The 19,053-nt window shown below is 52.3% G+C and overlaps 4 protein-coding genes across 4 annotated transcripts; 2 read left to right on the top strand and 2 right to left on the bottom strand.

Moving 5' to 3' along the window:
- The first annotated feature begins 1,467 nt into the window (after positions 1 to 1,467).
- On the top strand, positions 1,468 to 4,079 carry LOC128278303 (N-acetylglucosamine-1-phosphotransferase subunits alpha/beta). The gene is made up of 4 exons (XM_053017003.1): positions 1,468 to 1,761; positions 1,839 to 3,130; positions 3,195 to 3,396; positions 3,462 to 4,079. The coding sequence occupies exons 1-4, from the start codon at positions 1,603 to 1,605 to the stop codon at positions 3,984 to 3,986; spliced, it is 2,178 nt and encodes a 725-aa protein (XP_052872963.1). The 5' UTR covers positions 1,468 to 1,602; the 3' UTR covers positions 3,987 to 4,079.
- A 72-nt stretch (positions 4,080 to 4,151) lies between these two features.
- On the bottom strand, positions 4,152 to 6,280 carry LOC128278481 (uncharacterized). Its single transcript, XM_053017212.1, has 5 exons — positions 5,911 to 6,280; positions 5,602 to 5,841; positions 5,367 to 5,541; positions 4,509 to 5,302; positions 4,152 to 4,381 (listed from the first exon to the last, which is right to left on the bottom strand). Exons 1-5 carry the CDS (start codon positions 6,278 to 6,280, stop codon positions 4,218 to 4,220), a joined length of 1,743 nt encoding a protein of 580 aa, XP_052873172.1. The 3' UTR covers positions 4,152 to 4,217.
- A 1,530-nt stretch (positions 6,281 to 7,810) lies between these two features.
- LOC128277605 (mitochondrial import receptor subunit TOM20 homolog) lies at positions 7,811 to 9,838 on the bottom strand. The gene is made up of 4 exons (XM_053016086.1): positions 9,590 to 9,838; positions 9,262 to 9,343; positions 8,791 to 8,911; positions 7,811 to 8,727 (listed from the first exon to the last, which is right to left on the bottom strand). The coding sequence occupies exons 1-4, from the start codon at positions 9,711 to 9,713 to the stop codon at positions 8,602 to 8,604; spliced, it is 453 nt and encodes a 150-aa protein (XP_052872046.1). The 5' UTR covers positions 9,714 to 9,838; the 3' UTR covers positions 7,811 to 8,601.
- Positions 9,839 to 10,323: 485 nt separating this feature from the next.
- LOC128278480 (RING finger protein 17) lies at positions 10,324 to 15,861 on the top strand. Its single transcript, XM_053017211.1, has 4 exons — positions 10,324 to 11,348; positions 11,703 to 12,286; positions 12,338 to 13,082; positions 13,146 to 15,861. Exons 1-4 carry the CDS (start codon positions 10,324 to 10,326, stop codon positions 15,853 to 15,855), a joined length of 5,064 nt encoding a protein of 1,687 aa, XP_052873171.1. The 3' UTR covers positions 15,856 to 15,861.
- The last annotated feature ends 3,192 nt before the right edge of the window (positions 15,862 to 19,053 follow it).

Below are 19,053 nucleotides of genomic sequence, written 5' to 3'. Positions count from 1 at the left end.
GGCCGTACTCGTCGTTGCTATTGTTGGCTCCTGCTGCTGTGAGCAGGCTTCCCGTTCCCTGTTCCCTGCCACCCCCGGTCACTAACGCACACACGCACGCACGGTCGCAGGGTGCGTGTTTCTTTTGAAAGCTATACCGCCGCCCGAAGGCTGTCGTTCCTCGCACCTTTGGTCACTCCTCGCCGTCGTCGTGTTGTACAGCAACAGTCTACTTTGGTTGGACACATTTTCACGTGCACAGAAACACACGCGCACACTCTGTAGAGTGAAGTGTGTGCAGCAATCTAGTAGCCACCTTAACAGAACCGAACCGACCGAACCGATTAATTGATCCGATGCTCTGCTGGTGCTGCTGCTCCGCCGTTCGGTTAAAGGGGGTCGCGAAGGACGGTGGGCAGCGAAAATGGTATGCAAGTAATTTTCTCCCCCTTTTTCGCTTTTCCTTTGGGGTCAGACACTTTACTTACACACACACACACGCCCGCGCACACATCTCATCTCACCGCCGACCACGACCGCACGTTCGGTCGGAACTTAGCGACGGTTCTCAGGGCCAGCGACACCTCGGACTGAACGGTGAATTCCTCTGGCTGACCGATTTCCCCACATTACTTCATTCACCCGACACCGTTAGACGGCCGTCCGTCGGTGACAACCGCTTTCGCTCACGCACGATATCACCGCGCACGCACGCACACACACGCCCAGCAACCACTTTGCTCGCTTGAATAAGGGAAATTTCGCGAGACACCCTTTGGCCACCACTTTTCCACGCCACGACAATGGTGCGGTGATTCGCCACGATTTTCAGCAACGGTTGCTGTGCGACAGGGCAATCGATCACCTTCTTGCTGCGCTGCTCGCTGGGATCTCGTTGGGAGCTCTGGCAACAACGCACGCTCCGCGCACGATTCCGATCGGAGACAAGTCGGACAACGTTTTCACATTCGCGGAGCAAAAATCTGGCACAACCAGACCAGACGGCTTATGCTGCTGCTGGTATGGTGCAGAAAAATGAAAGAGAAATTGGCTGCTACGCGGCGCGACAAACAAGCAGAGTTCGCTCTCGTTCATGACACTTTTTGCTTTGCGCCCCGGTGAAAATGGTGCATCGATCGTTGGTCGATTTCGCTTATCGCCGGTATGTTGGCAGTGCCGATGTTTGTGTTCGAATTCGAATTTCGAATTTCGAAGCCAATTCGAATTTCTAAATCTAAATGTTCAATTTTATTCCAAATTTTATTCCAAATCTTCAATTTTATTCTTTCTTTTCTTTTTTTTCTTTTTATTCTTCAATTTTATCCAAGATTTCTTACTTTCTTTTCCGACTCCTGTAAGAAACCTGGTGAAAAAGCTCTCTGTGTATCCGTTTGTTGACAGCAAAGTCACTCACAGGATCCGTGAGTGACTTCGTCGCATCTGCAGCTGTTTTGTTTACATTTAACCCGGCAGCTCGTTTGGCAGACGATAACGGAACGCGATCGGAACGCGGGCATCGCGGACAATATCAAGCGGCGATACGACACCGTTCTTGCTAATCACGATGATCGGTCGTGGCCGTCAACGGCAGCAAACGGTATTTGGCAACAGTTACCACACAACATGGACTGCGCGCGAGTACCACGTGGAGTGAAACGGTTTGCCCGCTGGTCTTGCGCTTCTGGGCTGCGGACAGGAAAATTTCGGGTCCGCGTTTGCTGCATCGTGACCGTCTTGGCCCTGCTCTCCGTGTCCTATGTTATCTTACATTTACTTGTAACGGTAAGTGAGCGGGTTGGTTATTTTTGGTGTGCCTCTTCCGTTGGAACAGTCGCCAATCGATTGCACTCTCGTTACAGCATACGTCCAGAAAAGGCTGCCAGAATTGCTACGAAGTGATAGATGTAGTGTACACATGGGTGAACGGAAGTGATCCACAATTTCTCGACCAACTCGCCCGTTTCTCAGCGACGCACGATAAAGCACGGTACGATGATAAGAACGAACTGCGCTATTCGCTTCGTTCGCTGGAAAAGTATGCCCCGTGGGTGCGCAACGTGTACGTTGTGACGAACGGGCAGATTCCTGGTTGGCTCAACCTGGAGAACCCCCGTGTGCGGCTCGTAACGCATGCCGACATCGCTGACGAGGAGACGCTGCTGCCAACGTTTTCGAGTGCTAGTATTGAGTCGTTCATCCACCGGATACCGGGACTGTCGAGTCAGTTCCTCTATCTGAACGATGACATTTTCCTCGGAGCACCCCTTTACCCGGACGATCTGCAGACGCTGGCCGACGGCGTAAAGGTTTTTACCGCCTGGATCGTACCGGACTGTGCGCCTGACTGTCCATGGATGTTCGTCGGCGATGGTTCCTGCGACCACGACTGTTACTTGGAGGCGTGCCAATTCGACGGCGGAGACTGTGATCACCCCGATTATGAAGGTGCCGCCGGTCAGCATCATCATATGCACGACGAGACGAACTATAGTGATGTGTCCGCACCGGAACCGATCGAACCGCAGGAAGACGATCAACAGGACGCAGATGAAGACATGATGTTTATCGATGTGCCGAAGATGTTTCCGAAGATTGGTGGCGGTGCCAATGGAAGATCGGAAAATATACGCTACATTTACGAAGTTTTCCGGAAGCGAGGCAACGGGACCGCTTCTTCCACCCGGCAGCTTGTCGAGCGGTTCAATCGGGAAAAGATGAAAAGCTCCAAACTGCTCAACGCGAAGAGCCGCTCACGGAAGCGCCAGCGAATACCGGTAGTTCGGGGGGCCTCAAACGGAACGGAAAGTCACGATGCGCGGTTCGCAAACTCAGTACCGGTTCCGGACAACGTGAGCATCAACTCACAGGATATCTTCGCGCACTCGCTCATACACACCAATCGGGTGTTTAATCGGGCCTACGGGTTTCACAACCGTAAGGTTCTGGCTCACGTTGGCTTTCTGCTCGATATCAACATCATCGGCCGGATGATGGAACGGTTTCGGGACGAGTTCCGCATCACCAAGCAACACCGGTTCCGTGCCGAAACTGATATGCAGTACGCCTTCAGCTACTACCACTTTCTAATGAGCGAATCAAGAAACAAAACGGTGGGCGAGATATTCGATGATTTCGATACCGATTCTTCTGGGTAAGTGCTGACACGTGTGGTTCTGAAGGATTTTGAGCACATTTTTCGTCTCCATAATTCACAGAACTTGGTCCGATCGTGAAATTCGCACACTACTGGCGAAGGTCTACAATCTGCCCCTCGACTGGTCAGCCGTCCGTTTTTTCGAAGAAGTTGTCACAAACTGTTCACTGCAGCAGAATAACTTTCTTCCCATCGAGCACCAGCAGGAGCAGCACAAGGTTTACCCGACGTTGGTGTACGAGCGATACGAGGATTCAACGATCGTAAGGAAGACTCCCGAACCACATACGCTCCAGTACAGTGTTTTATGCCAAGATTCTTCTTACAGCCTACCGTCACTCGGTCGTTGGTGATGGCTTGCCGGGAGCTGGCCGACATGATGCGAGCCAACTTTGGCAAGGTGCCACGGTACCGCTTCCATGTCAGCCCCAAAACGGGTATCTACAGCAACTTCAAAATGCTCACCTCCAACATCACACAGGTTGTTGATGCGCTCGATGAGCTGCGCAAGTCACCAAAAAAATTTAACTGCATCAACGACAACTTGAGCGACGGACGGCCGGAAGACAACCAGCTCGTTGCAGCTCTTCTGGAGGACTTCTACCTGAGTCTGTTTCCTGCCCGCAGCAGTTTCGAGCTGGAGAGTGTTTACCGGAATCGGTTCCAGTACTACGACGACTACCGGTCGTGGCTGCGACGAAAGGTTCTGTTCCGGAATGCAGTCTATCTCGTGTGCGGTGTAGTGTTTCTCGTGTGTGTCCGCATGCTTTGCTTTCGGCACAAGGGAAAGTTTGCCCGTACATTGTTGCTCCTCGGGACGACAAGATCGAACGATTATACCAATATTTCGTAACGAAGTAAGGCACAACAAAAAATGCTCAAACGGTGAACACTCACTGACTTTTATTTAACCGTCAAAAACAAGCGGAAAGGCCAAAAAACTGTAAAACTAGGAAAGAATGCAATAAAGTAACAACACGATCAACAAACAACAAATAATAAAACCAACATCCAACGTTTTCGGTGGTTTCAAATGACTCTGCTTCGCTGGGACTCTGGTGCTGGTTCAGAGTTGATCCCTTGTTTACGAGTGATGGGAGCCATTGGAGACATTCGTCATGCTAGACGAGACAGTGTAGGCCGGTCCACGGTGGCGACGATTAATCCGGCGGTAGATAAAGAATCCGATCACTGCAAGCACGATCGTAACGCTGATGGCGATCGCCAATATCGCCCCGACGCTCATAGCTGTGTGTAAAGACGATGATCAGTTAACAGAAAATTCAATTATTACGATAGTTGGTAAGCGCTGATAAGGATGGTACGTGAACCAAAACCAAAATGGAACGAGTTCGATGTAAAGCCATTACCTCACCTTCCTCAATGATGTCGATCGGGATTTCGTACTCTCGATTTTTCACCTTTAGCAGACACTTCCATCGGCCAAAGTCCTGCTCCTTCAGCTCGGCAATCTCCAGGCCACAGTCGCCTTCCCGCAGACCCGCTCCATGGTACCGGAAGCGTGACGCATTCGACGGATTCATCATGTCCGATAGACCGTGTACTTCACCGGCCGGATCCTGAAAGCGGCATAGTCCAATCGGCAACTCGAGGATCGTTTTGCACAGCAATCGCTGCTGCTGATCGCCACTGCTTGCCGTGATCGATGGCCCCGTCACGGACCGAGCCGGCTGCTGGTAAACCTTCACGTCGTAGTACGTCAAGTGGTCTTCAGCGCCGTGTTCATCGTTGATACCGCATGCCCACATACCGCTGGTAATGTTCGTCACCTCGAACCGGCAGTGGCCGAGGGAACGGAGATAGTCAAACTTCTGCGGCGTGTAATCGCCAATGCTCGGCCCGGAAAGGTAGCAGTATTGCAAGGCGTACGGTACTTCGCACGTCAGCTGCGTACGGGTTGTGTCCGACGAGCGAGGGTCATGGAATATCTCGATGCTAGTGGCCGTTATCTGTTGCTGACGGGCAACAGGTTGCGGTTTTCGTGTCCGGATATAAACGGAACCCGATTTGGTTGGGCGAGTTGCTCTCAAATCGAACACACATCCGGTGTGATCGTTGAGATTGAGATGTTGATAGATGCGCCACAACCCGATGTCTCCTGGTGCGAGTGGTTTTTTGATCTCCAGCGAACACATTCCAGCGTTCGTTCTGTGGGAATGGTTTTGTGTGAAAGTTGGGGAAAGAGTAATTCCATCTTGGGCCGATCACTCACTTGGTATCGTAGGAAGAGTAGCGATCGGCAAGAGTGCCATCCATCAGCATCAGCTGTCGATTGTCCGTTTCCGAGTGAGCACGACATAGCGACAACGCGCCGGAAGCGTATCGACAGCTCAGCACCACGTGGCTATCCGTTTCTTCAAGCGTTGTCTGCACTCTACTATCGTCCTCTGTGAAGGAGACAAAAAGGATTCGTGAGCCAGCCTAGCATGATGATCCTTCGAACGAACCTTTCACGTGGACGTTAATTTTTGTTATCCGTTCCGTCATGTCTCCCCAGAACAGTGAATGGCACCAGAAAACGCTGTGTTTGTCGTTGATTTCCACGTATTTGGAACACGATTCGTAGATATTCTGCTCCGCGTCGATGATTCGGCAATGGCGCGGATTGCCTCCATCCGGACAGCTGACCGTAACGGACGGTGAGGTGCCAGTTGCAGTGATGTTCAACTGTTCAACAAATCTTATCGCTGCAAAGGAGACACCCAAATATAACCCCCGCTCGTTTGGCACTGTTACACTGCGCGGTGCATACTCACACTGAACGGTGATCTTCAGTGAGCCGTGTTCGTCTTTTCCATCTTGGTTCGTCCCGTACAGTTCCCAGGTGGTCTCGAGAGATTTTTGCAAATTTTTCACGCGCACCCCGCACCGCTCCTCGTCATACCGTTCCACCGTCGTTAGATCACCGATCGTGTGGATCTGATCGCTATCCAGACTGTAGTGCTGCCCGTTGATGGTCACTGAACAGTGAATCCAACGAGTGGCTGGGATAGCATCAAGAAAAGTCAAAAATCCGGCCCCTTCCATGATGGTCAGTTGCGATGCAGGAAACACAGACGTCCCGATCGCCAGATCGAGGACCACCCCAGCGAGGAGGCTGTACAAGATCGTCCGTTCACCAGCCATCCTTGCGTTGCAAAATTGACCACTTTATTCGATAGTTCCAAAGACTCCACTGCTCCAGTTTTCTGTAGATTAGCACCAACAAAGACTCTAGATAAGCGAACGAAGCGGCGTACTGCCAGCGAATGAGATATCGACCGCGACTATGCTACAGATTTTGCCCTCGGCTAATGTGGGCGTATATGCGCTGGGCCAACGACGAACACCGACAGCGCAGTAAAAAGTTCGTTATTTTTGTACCGGGACCGTTCCGAAATTTCCGCAAGTGTGTCAGAAGGATCGGTCACCTATTTCTCGCACACGCTACCTACCGACCTGGACCATGTCTCACGAGGAACTGAATGGCGTGCAATAAGTTGGACCACCGAAACGGTTGCAATGTGCTGTCCATTAATACATTACCGCGTCGCCGCTGCCTCCGTGGTCTGGAAATATTTGAGCAATATGGGGATGACCTAGAGATGTGGCGGGAGTTACAATGTGTTAACCCTTCAACCGGCACGATCGAGGAACGTGATTGGACCGCCATGTTTTAAGTTTGAAATTTTGAAATTAAATTGGCACTTTTTTCAAAATTATAAATGCGCCGATCGTGTGTGGTTGTGATACAAACTAATTTTACTTCGAACATGGTGATCATTTCCGTGTTCATTTTTTTTACAAATTAAGATGTGAGAAGTTTCTGCCGGAAGGCGGATACCTTAGCGGAGGTAGCAAGTGACTGCTCCCAAAGGGTTAGGGCAAACAGCGAGTGGCGCGCGGATAAGCCGTACAGATTGATATACGATTATTCCATTGTAGATGGTCTATCAACAATCGATCCGATAACGGTCATCGTAAGATAAAGCCAAGAAGCATTTGAATCTAAAATGAAAAGAGCCCGACCGCTCACTGGAGGAAGAAAGTAAACCCATGAATGTTGATAATGTCGCATGTTATCAGGAGTGTTTAAAAAGGACAATTCATGACAGATAAATCGCTCTCACGACAAGCTGAAATGCAGTCGCAGTAAAACGTTGTAGCCACATCGGTGCAGTTTGTGTTATTCTTTCCAATGACTACCGTCGCAGAACCCATCCGGCATAAAACGAAAGAATTGTTTAGTGACCTGTGTTTATAAATAGTATCCTCGGCGATGAATATCACAAGCTGTTTTGTCCAAATTTCAAATCGCTCCGAGAACACACATCTGTTCCAATTATTTATCCCTGCAGCGCTCGCCACCGCTACCGTATTGTTCCCGGTGCGGAACTTCCAGGTCTGACCTGTTGGATCGTACCGATCGTGCTCTCCCCAAACTGGCGAGAGCTGAAATGACAATTGCCCTGAAAAGACAAAATTGATCGTTTGGATCAGTGCCAAAAGGGAATTTTAAAGGCTGTTAAACCCTCCGGTCTCGGACGCTCCATGCCATGCCGTTATGAGGAAAGGCACCACATATTAATGCGCGCAATTGGCATGCAGAGGCCAAATAAACAATATTTTCGGTGCATTTAAAAATAAAGTATACGCACATCGCCTCATTTTCGCACTAACATCATGATTTTCATGAAATAACACTGGATATCGTTTATTCTCCGAAAAGCTATTTTCTATTCATATAGATTGTTGGTTGGGTTTCGTCCCTAAAGCGTCCCGTGCTTGCGGTCTGTGTGATGGTTCATCAAGGAATTCCGTTTCAGTTTCTTCTTTCATTTGCTTTTTATTTAATTTGTGTGATTCGATTTAGTAAAGGTTCGCGGTCGTTCCTTCTCCTGTATTAGTTCACACATAAACACACGACAGCGCTCCTTTCAGGTTGTCCCGGATGGGCACTCTTTCTCTCGCTAGTACGCCCTCGTTTGTTGGTGTTTTGGTTTTTGCACAGCAAAGGATAGGGCATTCTACTTGAGAAGAGAAACCCGAAAGTTCCCGGAAAAGATCAAACCGGCAAACACAATCCTTGTCCTTCCAGCAATAAAAGGGTTGTGTGTGTGTGTGTGTTACGGTCATTTCAGTTGGTTTGGAATTACTAAACGGATTTGGCTTCACTACGAATGGGACGAGTTTTTGTGCAACTGCAGTAGCGAGCTGGCCACACGCGAACGAAGGATGGTCTAACCTCCTGACGGAAGTGCACGAACGAATGACGCTTCCTGCTGTGTCGCCCGGGGGAATCACCGGTATCGATTTGGTGAATTCCGGAATCGGCCGTATCATTGCTTTTGTGTATTCTCTCGCTCCGTGCTGCAAATGCAATCAACTTCACCAGAGGTAGAACCTCACAAGACGACGATGACGACGGCGACCGACGAACCCCTCTCTCTCTCTCTCTACGCTACCTTCTACTCCAAATCGTCATTCATGTCCTGCAGCTTAATTTTGTCATTTTCACTCGCCTGGTTGCCATACTGTCGCATACGTGTGATCAGCAGGGCGAACACCTGGGCTGGCAGCGTTTGCTGGAGGATCTACAAAGGAAGCAGAAGGACGTCAGGATCACTTGCCCTGGCCCAGTGTTCGTTCGTTCCTACCTGTAACAGCTGTGTCGGTTGACCGCACACGATCACCGCATTGGCCAAATGCTCCACACCATTCTCGATGTCACCGGCCGCGATAAGCGACTCGCCGGTTTGTATCTCCTGAAGGAAGAATCTAGCAATGGGGACGGAGAAAGAGAATAGAAAATGTCAATTTCGCGTTTCGCAATCAAGAGGGACCTTTTCCTCGCGCGTCACTGCTTGCATCGATTTCCATGTGCTTTCGTTCGTTGTGTTGTCATTTTTTCTTTTGCTGCGCGTCTCGCAGCTTGCGATTACATAAACGTTGTGCTCATCACTCCAAAACCGTGCGCTCGGTGGCTCGGGAGCCGAAGTAGGGAGAGGTGTGCAAAAGTAACCGCAAGCAGCAATGGAAAATGACAACAAGGGCCGGGGCAGGGCGGAGGGACGGAAAATCGATACAACATCGTGGGAAAACACTTCCCGCTCGTGCCGGTTCCTTACCTTTGCACTTCCTCGTGATCTGTCAGATTCGGAATTGTTGTCCTTGGACCAGCCGATGCGGCCGACTTCTTGTTCTTCCGTCCTGCGAACGAAACAAGGGAAAAAAGGAGGCGACTTATTAGAACTTGAACCACAGCCACACAAAACCGACTTGTGCGCGAACGTAACCGCGAAAGAGAGATCTAGTAAACACAGGCAACCATGGACGAACGGTGAAACGTGGTGTTACTGAACACCAATGGGGAGCGCCCACCCCCCGGAAAGCCCGTGAAAGTCCGAACGCTCCGTTGGCCGCGTTGTCGCCGCGGCGCGGTGGCGCGATACTTACTTTCGCGCAATTTTTTCTTGAAGCTCGGATCCTTTCGCCGCTTGTGATCGAAGTATATGCAATAGCCGAGGAACAGTGTACCGGCCACTCCGGCCGCAATGCCAATCGTTTTGCTGATCTCCATGCCTGGGTCTGGCTGGTTACCGGAGCGAATGCGGACCGCACACGGGAAGGTAAAGCAAAAAACAAATGTCCGTGTTCCTCGCCAAGGTCCGACCAGAACACGCAACACGCACGGAGAACCGTTCGAACTGCACACACACACACACTGGCACACACGTACGCACTTCACTGAGTTGCTTCGATTTTTGACACACACGCGTGAGTGACTGCTCGAAAACGTACCTTCGCTCGGCGGTGGTGTATCCATAAGGGCAAGTTGGTCATATTCTTTTCACTGACTCACATGAAAGTTTTCCACAGAAAATAAAAAGCCAACAATTTTTATTTAATTTGCTGTTGGATTTATTGGTGGCCTAGATTCATGTGGGCATCATCTTTGAGTAGCGCGCGAGCTCGAGTTCGAACTCCTTCGCCAAGCAGGCAAAATCGGCCACTTTTGTACTGTCAAAGTTTTGACAACTAACCCGGTGGTCGTTCGAAAGCGAGTGTTGGAAAAACAAAGTATTTCGATGCCGGTGGAACGAACGAATCGCCGCGAACCCGTTTGCCGCGAAAGCAAAGTGTTGAGGCTAACCTAAACGATCGTTTAACACACTTTTACGTTTTTAACAATGGCAAACATTAACATTGAGAATTTGATTAAAACGGACCGATTTTTGACCTGGCTCCAGGTACCGTCCTGTGCGCGTTGTTCGTTGCCGTTCTCGAACAATGGACCGGAAGACCTGGTTCAGCGGCTTCCGTTGCTGCTCAGCTGCCACCACATGCTGTGTGGTCCGTGTGTGCGCGAATTCTGCAACTGTGACACTATACGCTGCGAACAGTGTCTCCATGAGACAGTGGTGAAGGATTGTGATAATCCTGCCTCGGTCCTGAACCCTAGCTACTATCTACTCGGTAGCATCCAGCAAGCACAGTACGAACTGGAGAATCTCGAATCTTACCGTGATGCACGACGGAACTCCGAGCGTCAGGAAATCACCGCGGAAACGGTGTCGCCCGGCGAGACGCTACTCGTTTCCCAGCTGGACAGCGCAAAAAAAGTTCAGGCGCTGTTAGAAGATGCATACCATTCGTACGAACGTTCCAAAAACCAACTAGAAAAGTTCGACCGCGAGCAGCGGAGCAACGTTGGCTCGGTGATCGGGAAAGTCAATGACTACTTTCTGCAACTGCACAACACATTGCAACAGGTACAGGACCAACAGTTGCAGAGAATTCGCAACAAGTATGCCGAGATTCGGCGCCAGCAGGAGGACGATCAGTTGCAGCTCGGGGAGGTGCACGGTCAACTCACCAAGTTCCTGAAAATGATAAAATGGTTCAATGACAAAGATAAGAAACAAAAAACTAGCCCACCCTGGTTGAACTTTGTCCAGGATGTGAAAACGTATCTTGAAAACGAACCGATTCAGCTTCGGGGTAACTCCCTCCGGCAGCAGCAGCATCCATTCCGCTTTAGCGGCGGTGAGGCGACCTTGGCGTCTGTGTCACGTCTGGATCACGGTCGGCTGGTGTCAGAAACGTTAACGGTCAAAGAGCTGGCAAAGTTAGTACCATTTACTACCCAGTCGAAATCAAAAGCGAAACAGAAGCGAAATACCGATAGCTCTTCGGAGAGAAAGGAAACGCTGAAGTTAGCGAGCGAAGCGAAGGGCAACGTCCCAAGTACCTCCCGGCATGTTGAATCTGTTCCGTCGACATCTTCTAAGAAGAAGCTTAGCCGTACCGATAGCGACCGAAGCGAATCCTCGAAACGGTCAGAGACAATTAAATCAGCATTTCACGGCAACGTCCCAAATACCTCCCGGCATGCTGATTCCGGTTCGTCGGCATCTTCTAAGAAAAAGATTAGCCGTACCGATAGCGACCGAAGCGAATCCTCGAAACAGTCAGAGACATTTAAACCACCGTTTCAGATTAGCGGCCCCAGTTCCGTAGTAGCGTCAAATGCTACAGAAACCACTCTGCACATTCCGTCCGATTCTAGCACCGACCTCAGTTCCACCGTCCGACCACAGGAGGACGGAACGAGCAACCCTGAACAGACCCATAAGACGTTTCTGGACCACCAAGGTATCCGTGTGCTCGTGACGCACATCGTGTCGCCGCAGCAGCTGTACGTGCAGGATGAAAGGTTTGCGAAAACTGCACCCGCCCTGGCAGAATTGTGTAATTCTGAGGCCCAGAAGTATCACACTGAGCTTGAGGGCCCGTTTACGATCGCGGAGGGTTCGCTGTATCTCGTGCGGCCCGTCGTCGAGTCATCGTTTTCCTGGCCTGCCAAGTGGTACCGGGCGCGAGTGACTCGCAAATATCCACCGCAGCAGTATCTCGTCCAGTACATCGACTTCGGGCATCTGGAAATGGTGCGAGAGGATCAAATTCGGCCGATATCACCTGAACTCAATGGGTTTGTGATCGGTGCGCAGAAGGTTTCCCTGTACGATGTGACACCCAAGGTGCGTGCGTCCGGAACCAACGACGAATGGGCGGAGGAGTGCCGTCAGCTGATGGTCGATTTCATCGCCAATCGACAGGTGGTGATGGTCGTGCTGACAAAGGAAGGGAACGGTACGCGCACGGTAGATCTGCTGCATCCCCCAAAAGGTTTTCGTGTTCCAGTTCAATCACTGCGCGAAGCGCTGCACTATTTCGATCTGTGCCAGACGGTACCCGGTGATCGGCAACAGCCCAAAGCTGCACAACGCCTGAAACGCTGGCTGCAGATGCATAGGAGCAAACATAGGAACAATACAACGTCGCCACGCAAGATCGTCCAACACGACAGCTTTCCGTGCACGATCCGGCACAGTACGACACCGGACAATTTCCAGGTTATGCCCACCAAGTGGGGTGTGGACATTCTGGAACCGATACAACAGGAGCTCGATCAAGGCGCCTCGGAGCGTGCCAAAGTGTACGCTCCTTACGTAGGACAGGTTTGTGCCTTCACCGACCAACGGGAAACACAAGGCGGTGGCACAGGGCACTGGATGCGGGGTCGGGTGACGCACGTTGGCGTTCGCCAGTGTGAGCTGTTGGCGATAGACAGCGGCAAACTGTATGCCAACATCGCTTGGGATAACATCCGGTTGATGGCCGCAGAATCCTTAACGCTATGGGTCGCTCCCGTGGTCGTCAACTGTCAACTGGCGTACATTCGCCCGAAGCCGACCAACAACGACAAAGACGGTGCAGGGGACAGCTGCCAATGGTCTCGCGAAGCGGTACAGGAGTTTAATCAGATCCTCGCAAGTCGCACGATGCAGTTCGAGGTGACGATCGAGACAAAGCCCGAGGATAACGTTCCCTACAGCGTACTGCTTTACCTGCTCAACCGGAAGACGCGCGACACGTGTGTCAATGGGTTCGTAACAATAGACACTGTTGTAGCGTTTTTTGTTTGACCGATCACATCTTATCGTTTTAGTCTGCTCGTTCAGAATGGGTACGCCGAGTGTGTCAGCCCGCGCAGTGATCTGATCGCCGATCGTGTCAAAGAGGTGATCGCCGAACCGGAAAGCATACAGCGGAAAAAGATGTCGGGGCGAAAGGCAGGTGGCTTAAAGCCATCGCAGACCGTTTTGCTCAGCGATCCCCGAGTTCCAGTTAAACTTCTGCGTGTCCAGTCACCGGCCGAATTTTACGTCCAGCGCAAGTCCTGCAAAGCCGGCATGGAGCAGCTACACCACGAGATCCAAGAGTACATGGACGATCGCATCGAAGAAGAGGAAGCAGATGCGGAACAGGAACAGCGTGCGATCGGTGACGTTTGCGTAGCGTTCGCACGTGCGCCCGGGAGCGCCTCCTGCGAGTGGTACCGTGCGCAGGTCACGGCCATTCTCGAAGGTGACAACAGCCAGTACGAGATGTTTCTGATCGACCAGGCTGTCAGCGTGCAGGTTCATCGAGCGAACATGGCACGCCTTCCACAACGCTTCGCCCAAATCCAGCCGGCTGCAATCCGATGCAAGCTGGCCAACGTGAAGCCGGTCGGTGGCAGCGATCGGTGGCACCAATCGTCGATCGATAACTTCAAAAGTGTCGCTTGCTCGTTTCCCGCCCATGCCGTGTTGCTCGAGCGCAACCACGAGACCACCCGGGAACTCCCGGTGGTGCTCTGGGGCGTCCGAGTGGAGGAAACGGGTGCTCTGACTCCACGGCGTACCGTTTACACCAACGTCAATCGGTCGCTAGTGGATAGCGGGTATGCGCATCGGATCGCACCAACTGAGCCGCCCGGTGGCAGCGATCCCCCCGTCAGCCCACCAACTGTCGACGATGAAGTGCAAACGTTCGAGAAGGCGGTCACCAGTCAGTTTGAAACGGAGTACAGACAATTGCAGCAGTTTTTTCGAGCCATCGACGACGCCACCAGCCAAACGGCGTCGTCTGCAAAACTTGTAAAGTCAACGGCGAGCCGGGACGACGAGGCGTGGGAAGAAACGATGCGTTCACTGATCGACCGGCAGGTGATGGAGATCGCCGATTGGCCCGACGCACTGCCAGTCGAAAAGTCCATCTTTGTCGGTACACCGACGCACGTGGGAACGGATGGAACGATCTACTTGCAAGACGAGTCCTACCACTCGGTGGTCACGCAGATGAAAAACGAAATCCAGCAGTACGTAACCACAACGACCGAGATGGGCGATGGGCGTATCAAAAGCCGACTGCTTGCCGTCGGGGATGTTTGTCTCGCGCGCTTCTACTTGGACCAAAACTACTACCGTGCCCGGGTGACGGCGATTGGGAAGGGCAAGACTTACAGTGTGCAGTTCGTTGACTATGGCAACATAGAACAGTGCACGATCGATGATCTGCGCTGCGACACGATCTGCTGCCGGATGCCGGTTCTAGTGAATGGCTTCCGTCTGCATGACCTGGAGCCACGCGAAAGTGTACCCGGTGGTCAGTGGCCCGATGCGGCACTGGATACCCTGCACTCGCTGATCGTGACGAAACGGTGCACGGTGCGTGTCATTGGCAAACGGTTACGGGGCGATCCTGATCCTCGTTGCACACTGCACATCGTCGATGGCAATGTGGACGTTGCCGAGGTTCTCTGCGGCTTGCAACTGTTTGTCCGAGGCGAAGACAAGAAGCAGAAGAAGAAGCGTGACAGTAATTTAATCGTACAGTTCACTAATGCACCCTCCGATGCGCCGTGCCGCAGCATCATGGACATAATGAATGAAATAGTGTGCGACGACGAAGGCATCGAAGGGACAGATGACCCTTATGCGCACGACGATGGTTACGATGACAACGCGAGTAACAGTGACAGGGCGACTCATTCCTCGGGCAGTTCCGTGTGCGATCCTATCGATCTGCTATCAGCTGCGCGCGACTTCGGCGAACCGCCGATGGTCGATACTCCTCTTCCTTCGCCGGAATCGTTTAACTCGCACGAGTTCGAAACCTCGTCCTTGCGGTCGTCGGTGGAGCGCCTGTTGGGAGAGTCGCACCTTCGGAAGTTGGGTGGATGTGGCTCTTTCGCCGGGTTTCCGATACTTCAGTTCGATCAGTATCAGCGAGGGTTCTACGCCGTGTACACCAACTACACCGATCCGCTGACCCTTCACGTGTATCCCCAAATCGAGGGTCACACGATTCGAATGGGTCAAATGGCGCAGGCCATCCAGACGTATGTCATGTCGAACAATAAGTTCCACAAGTGGCAAGCGTCGCTGCTCGAACCGCAAGCCCCCTGCCTGGCCCGGTTTGCGGAGGACGGGCAATTCTATCGGGCCGTGATCGAGGGGTGCGACCACGAGACGCGTGAAGCTCGCGTCCTGTTCGTCGACTACCTGAATCGTGCTACGGTTCCGATCGATACGGGCATCCGCAAGTGTCCGACGGCGATCCAGAGCATTCCGCTGCACAATGTTACCGTGCGATTGGCGGGCGTTCGGCCCAACCCACGCAACCGAGAGGACGACGTGGCGTGCCAGCTGGCTACGCGTCTGCAGAAATCGTTCTACGTTCGCCTGCTGCACCAAACCTACCAGAGGGCAGAGGGCGGCCTACCGATACCGCTGGTGGAGCTGTACACCAGCGAGGACTACCGCACGCTCGTTTACCAACCGCTGATGGACGAGAAGTTCTTCCTGACAGATCCCCTCGGTTCAACCAAATGATGCGTTAATGGATCGCCATAATTTTCTCTACTCTATATGAAGCACAACTGAAAGTTGGTTTACCCTCAATAGTTCTCTGAGTTTGATTACGAATCTAAATATATCCAATAAATGTTGAATTGAATTTCTTGCGGAAAGAATTGAGCCGCCAAATGGTCGAATAATAAACAGCTTTTGTTTTTGGAAACAGACGATCTCACTTAACTTCGTCGTCGTCATTTTGTTCACTTATCGTGTTCCATCGTGGGATTTGCCATCATTCTGGCGTGTGCTAAAAGTGGAACCATTCTTAAAATAACGCAACACCGCCATTAATAAACACATGCGTCCTGTACGGCGGCGGCGTTAGCTTTGCTGATAAGCTGCATATGCTTGTTGACACACATTCCTGCGGAGTGTGGTTACATTGCGGTCTTGCCCATTTCACTTGCTGTGGCAAGTGCGCTGCTTGCCACGACGGAAGTTTCACCGCCTTTTTATCGGCCACAGTAAAACGCATAAACGCAGGCCTTTAAAAGTTGGGCAAATGGCAAAGAAAGAGTCGTAAGCAAACAAACGTTCCCGTTTACCGGTCCGAAAGGTGTGGTTGGTTTGTGTCCCCAATCTTTCGTACCGATGACTTTTGTGGCGGGGCCCGGAACAGCAAGGAACCGTAGAAAAGGGGCGGTGGTCGATAAATGGTCAATAAGAATGAAACGGAAGTGGTGGTTTAATTAGCCTAGCTTCTCGTTTAACACTTTGTGACTCCTTCCAGAACATCCTCTGAGGGGTGCAAATGACAAGCGGAGGCAATTACATATTTGTTTGTTCCCTTTTAGGGGAGGCGATCCACTTCCAAGGCGATCTGACGGTGGCCATACAACATATCGCAACATAAGTGCACGAGGTTGTGGCTCACTAAAAAGGAATTAAATAAATCACCTGAAATTCCGGTCCGGACTTCCACTTTCTGCTGCTGTTCCTGATGATGAAAGGTGATGATGATCGCCTTTTGAACACCATCAATTCCCGGTGACGACCACCGCATCGGGTGGTAACCGGTGGGGTCAATCGCGCGCCACCCCAACAGAGACGGTGGCGGCTCCATTTATTATATCCAAACACACACACACACAGACAAGCGTATTGAATGAAATCCGTGACTGTCGCGCGCGCGCGCGCGAGATCTCTATCGGGAGAGCGGTGGGTGGGATGAGGTGGCCACATTGTTAAGTCCAGCCGCACCGCAACCCGCCCACGGTAGGTCGCGGGAAGTCAATTGCCTCGTGCTACGGTGCGCGCTCGTGCCGAACGCGAGAATTGTCCAACTAACCGAACCGATTCCCAGCGTGATCGAGCCAAAGCATGCCAAACACGCTTTTCGTCTGTCTCTTTCTCTCTCCGCGTCTTTGTGGCGGCCAAGTGGAAGGCCCGAAGGCTCCGCTTCCAGCGGTCCATGTGCCGACGGGAACGTGCGAAACACCCAGAGGACCGCGCGACCGCGAGACGTGATAAATTTTGAATACCAAAGCACTCTTCGATCAGACTGGGCGCAGGGCGACAGAGAAAGAGCGAGCGCACGAGAGGGCCTCGGAAGCTCGCTCTGGTCGTGAAAGGGGTTTCTCCCGACCCCCGAGGGCCGCGGATGCGAGTTGTCAGTTGGTTTTAAATATCAAAACATAAAATAATTATGAAGTTCAGGCATGCGCCCGGCATGCGATGACCGGCCTATGAGTGAGCAGGAAGCATAAAGAGACGATCGACGCGCCGCATCAGCATAACAACATAGAAGCCTCAGCATAGCAACGCTCCCTTACTGCTCTCTCCCTCACACACGCGGTGGCTCTCGTTAACTCGCGAACGTGCGTCCGCGGTCTCACTCGCACAGCCGTCCTGCGTTTGTGGCTTTCTTCTTCGCTCTGCATTCTGCGCAGCGTACGTGCGCAAGTAGAGCGAGATACGTGGGAACCGTTGCGCTCCGAAAGACATTTTCCCACGAGTCGGTCGCGCCGGTCCGGACCAACGGTACCAATAGCAGCAGCAACAGCAACGGCAACCGGTTGGGCCCGTGCTGCACGGGTTTTACATGCGTTTCAGCGGGGCGGCGGGCGGGGGAACAAAAAGGAAACGAAGCAACATAAGAAAACCGGGGGGGAGAAAAAAAAAGTAAAACACTACGACGCGCCGCCGCCGCCATAACACATTCGGCCATCGGACGCAAACAGAACAGATGGCACGGCCGGGCTTCTGTCTTGCTCACGCTCACTGCACACGAGCCGAGTAGGGGTTGGGATAGGGGGAACAAAAAAACTTGGCCAAGGCTCGCTTTGCTCTTATCCTTCGCCGTTCGCTGTCTCGCTCTTGGCCGAGCGAGAAGGAGTTGGAGTTGCGTGAAATGTGGCAGTCATGTCTGCTGCTGCTGCGCGCATGCGCGACCGATCAGGGTGCGAGGGGTGCAGGGGCGCCTGCAAGCTCTGCCCTCCCCGTGCTTCCTGTGTCCGTGTGTTCGGGCTAGGGTTGAGGTTTGTGAGGAGTTAGGAGCGGTTCTCGCCGCTGCGCGCGTATCACGTGTTGAGCTCGAGCCAATTTAGCTTAATAAAACTATAATGTGTTGTCCCGGGGGCGGAGTGGCGGCGCAGGGTGGCCGCGCACAAGCCGAGCCAATCTTTGCTTTTCCCACAACACTTCGCGCGGCCGTTCCTTCTCTGTCTTTCGCGCGGGGCTTGTTAGGCTGGCGCGCGGCACTTTGGGGCTTAACGCCGAACGAGTTTCGACGCGAGTGACTTCGCCGTTGCCGCCATCGGTAGCACGATTAATGGATTTCTTTTAGCTCTCCCCTCCGTATGTATGTATGCCCTCTCGCTCTGTCTCGTGTCCAGTGCTCCGGCGTAATGGAGCCCGTGGCGCATACTCTGGCTTATCGCGAGCGAGCGAAAAAGAACGGAACGTGCAGAACGGTTTCATGCGGCCGACACAACATAAAAAGTGGCCACATGCGCGCAATTGTGTGAGAGGGCGATAAGAAAAAAAAGCGGGTAGAACCGGGGCGCCCCACAGAAAAGGAAGCATAAAAAATACACACGCGGGAGCCGCATAAAATGCGTCGTCCGGCGCTCACGGAGCGGACGGGATAAGGCGCGCCAAAAAAAAACGGCCCACCCCGGACCATTTGTGTCCGGTTAGGCGGATTGATGCTCCCCGTTCGGTGGACATTGGTTT

Source organism: Anopheles cruzii, chromosome 2, assembly GCF_943734635.1.
Source record: "Anopheles cruzii chromosome 2, idAnoCruzAS_RS32_06, whole genome shotgun sequence".
Classification (NCBI taxonomy): Eukaryota; Metazoa; Arthropoda; class Insecta; order Diptera; family Culicidae; genus Anopheles; species Anopheles cruzii.
This window is presented reverse-complemented; position numbering and strand designations above follow the sequence as displayed.

Excerpts from the sequence above, each read along its gene's own strand:
- LOC128278303 (XM_053017003.1), top strand. The coding sequence starts at position 1,603 with ATGGACTGCGCGCGAGTACCACGTGGAGTGAAACGGTTTGCCCGCTGG. Across the intron at positions 1,762-1,838 it reads TCTTACATTTACTTGTAACG|CATACGTCCAGAAAAGGCTG; the intron begins GTAAGTGAGCGG and ends CTCTCGTTACAG. Across the intron at positions 3,131-3,194 it reads TTCGATACCGATTCTTCTGG|AACTTGGTCCGATCGTGAAA; the intron begins GTAAGTGCTGAC and ends CATAATTCACAG.
- LOC128278481 (XM_053017212.1), bottom strand. The coding sequence starts at position 6,280 with ATGGCTGGTGAACGGACGATCTTGTACAGCCTCCTCGCTGGGGTGGTC. Across the intron at positions 5,542-5,601 it reads AATTAACGTCCACGTGAAAG|AGGACGATAGTAGAGTGCAG; the intron begins GTTCGTTCGAAG and ends TCTCCTTCACAG. Across the intron at positions 5,303-5,366 it reads TACTCTTCCTACGATACCAA|AACGAACGCTGGAATGTGTT; the intron begins GTGAGTGATCGG and ends CCATTCCCACAG.
- LOC128277605 (XM_053016086.1), bottom strand. The coding sequence starts at position 9,713 with ATGGAGATCAGCAAAACGATTGGCATTGCGGCCGGAGTGGCCGGTACA. Across the intron at positions 9,344-9,589 it reads CAAGAAAAAATTGCGCGAAA|GACGGAAGAACAAGAAGTCG; the intron begins GTAAGTATCGCG and ends TTTCGTTCGCAG. Across the intron at positions 8,912-9,261 it reads GATCACGAGGAAGTGCAAAG|ATTCTTCCTTCAGGAGATAC; the intron begins GTAAGGAACCGG and ends CCCCATTGCTAG.
- LOC128278480 (XM_053017211.1), top strand. The coding sequence starts at position 10,324 with ATGGCAAACATTAACATTGAGAATTTGATTAAAACGGACCGATTTTTG. Across the intron at positions 12,287-12,337 it reads GCTGACAAAGGAAGGGAACG|TTCAATCACTGCGCGAAGCG; the intron begins GTACGCGCACGG and ends TTCGTGTTCCAG. Across the intron at positions 13,083-13,145 it reads CGCGACACGTGTGTCAATGG|TCTGCTCGTTCAGAATGGGT; the intron begins GTTCGTAACAAT and ends TTATCGTTTTAG.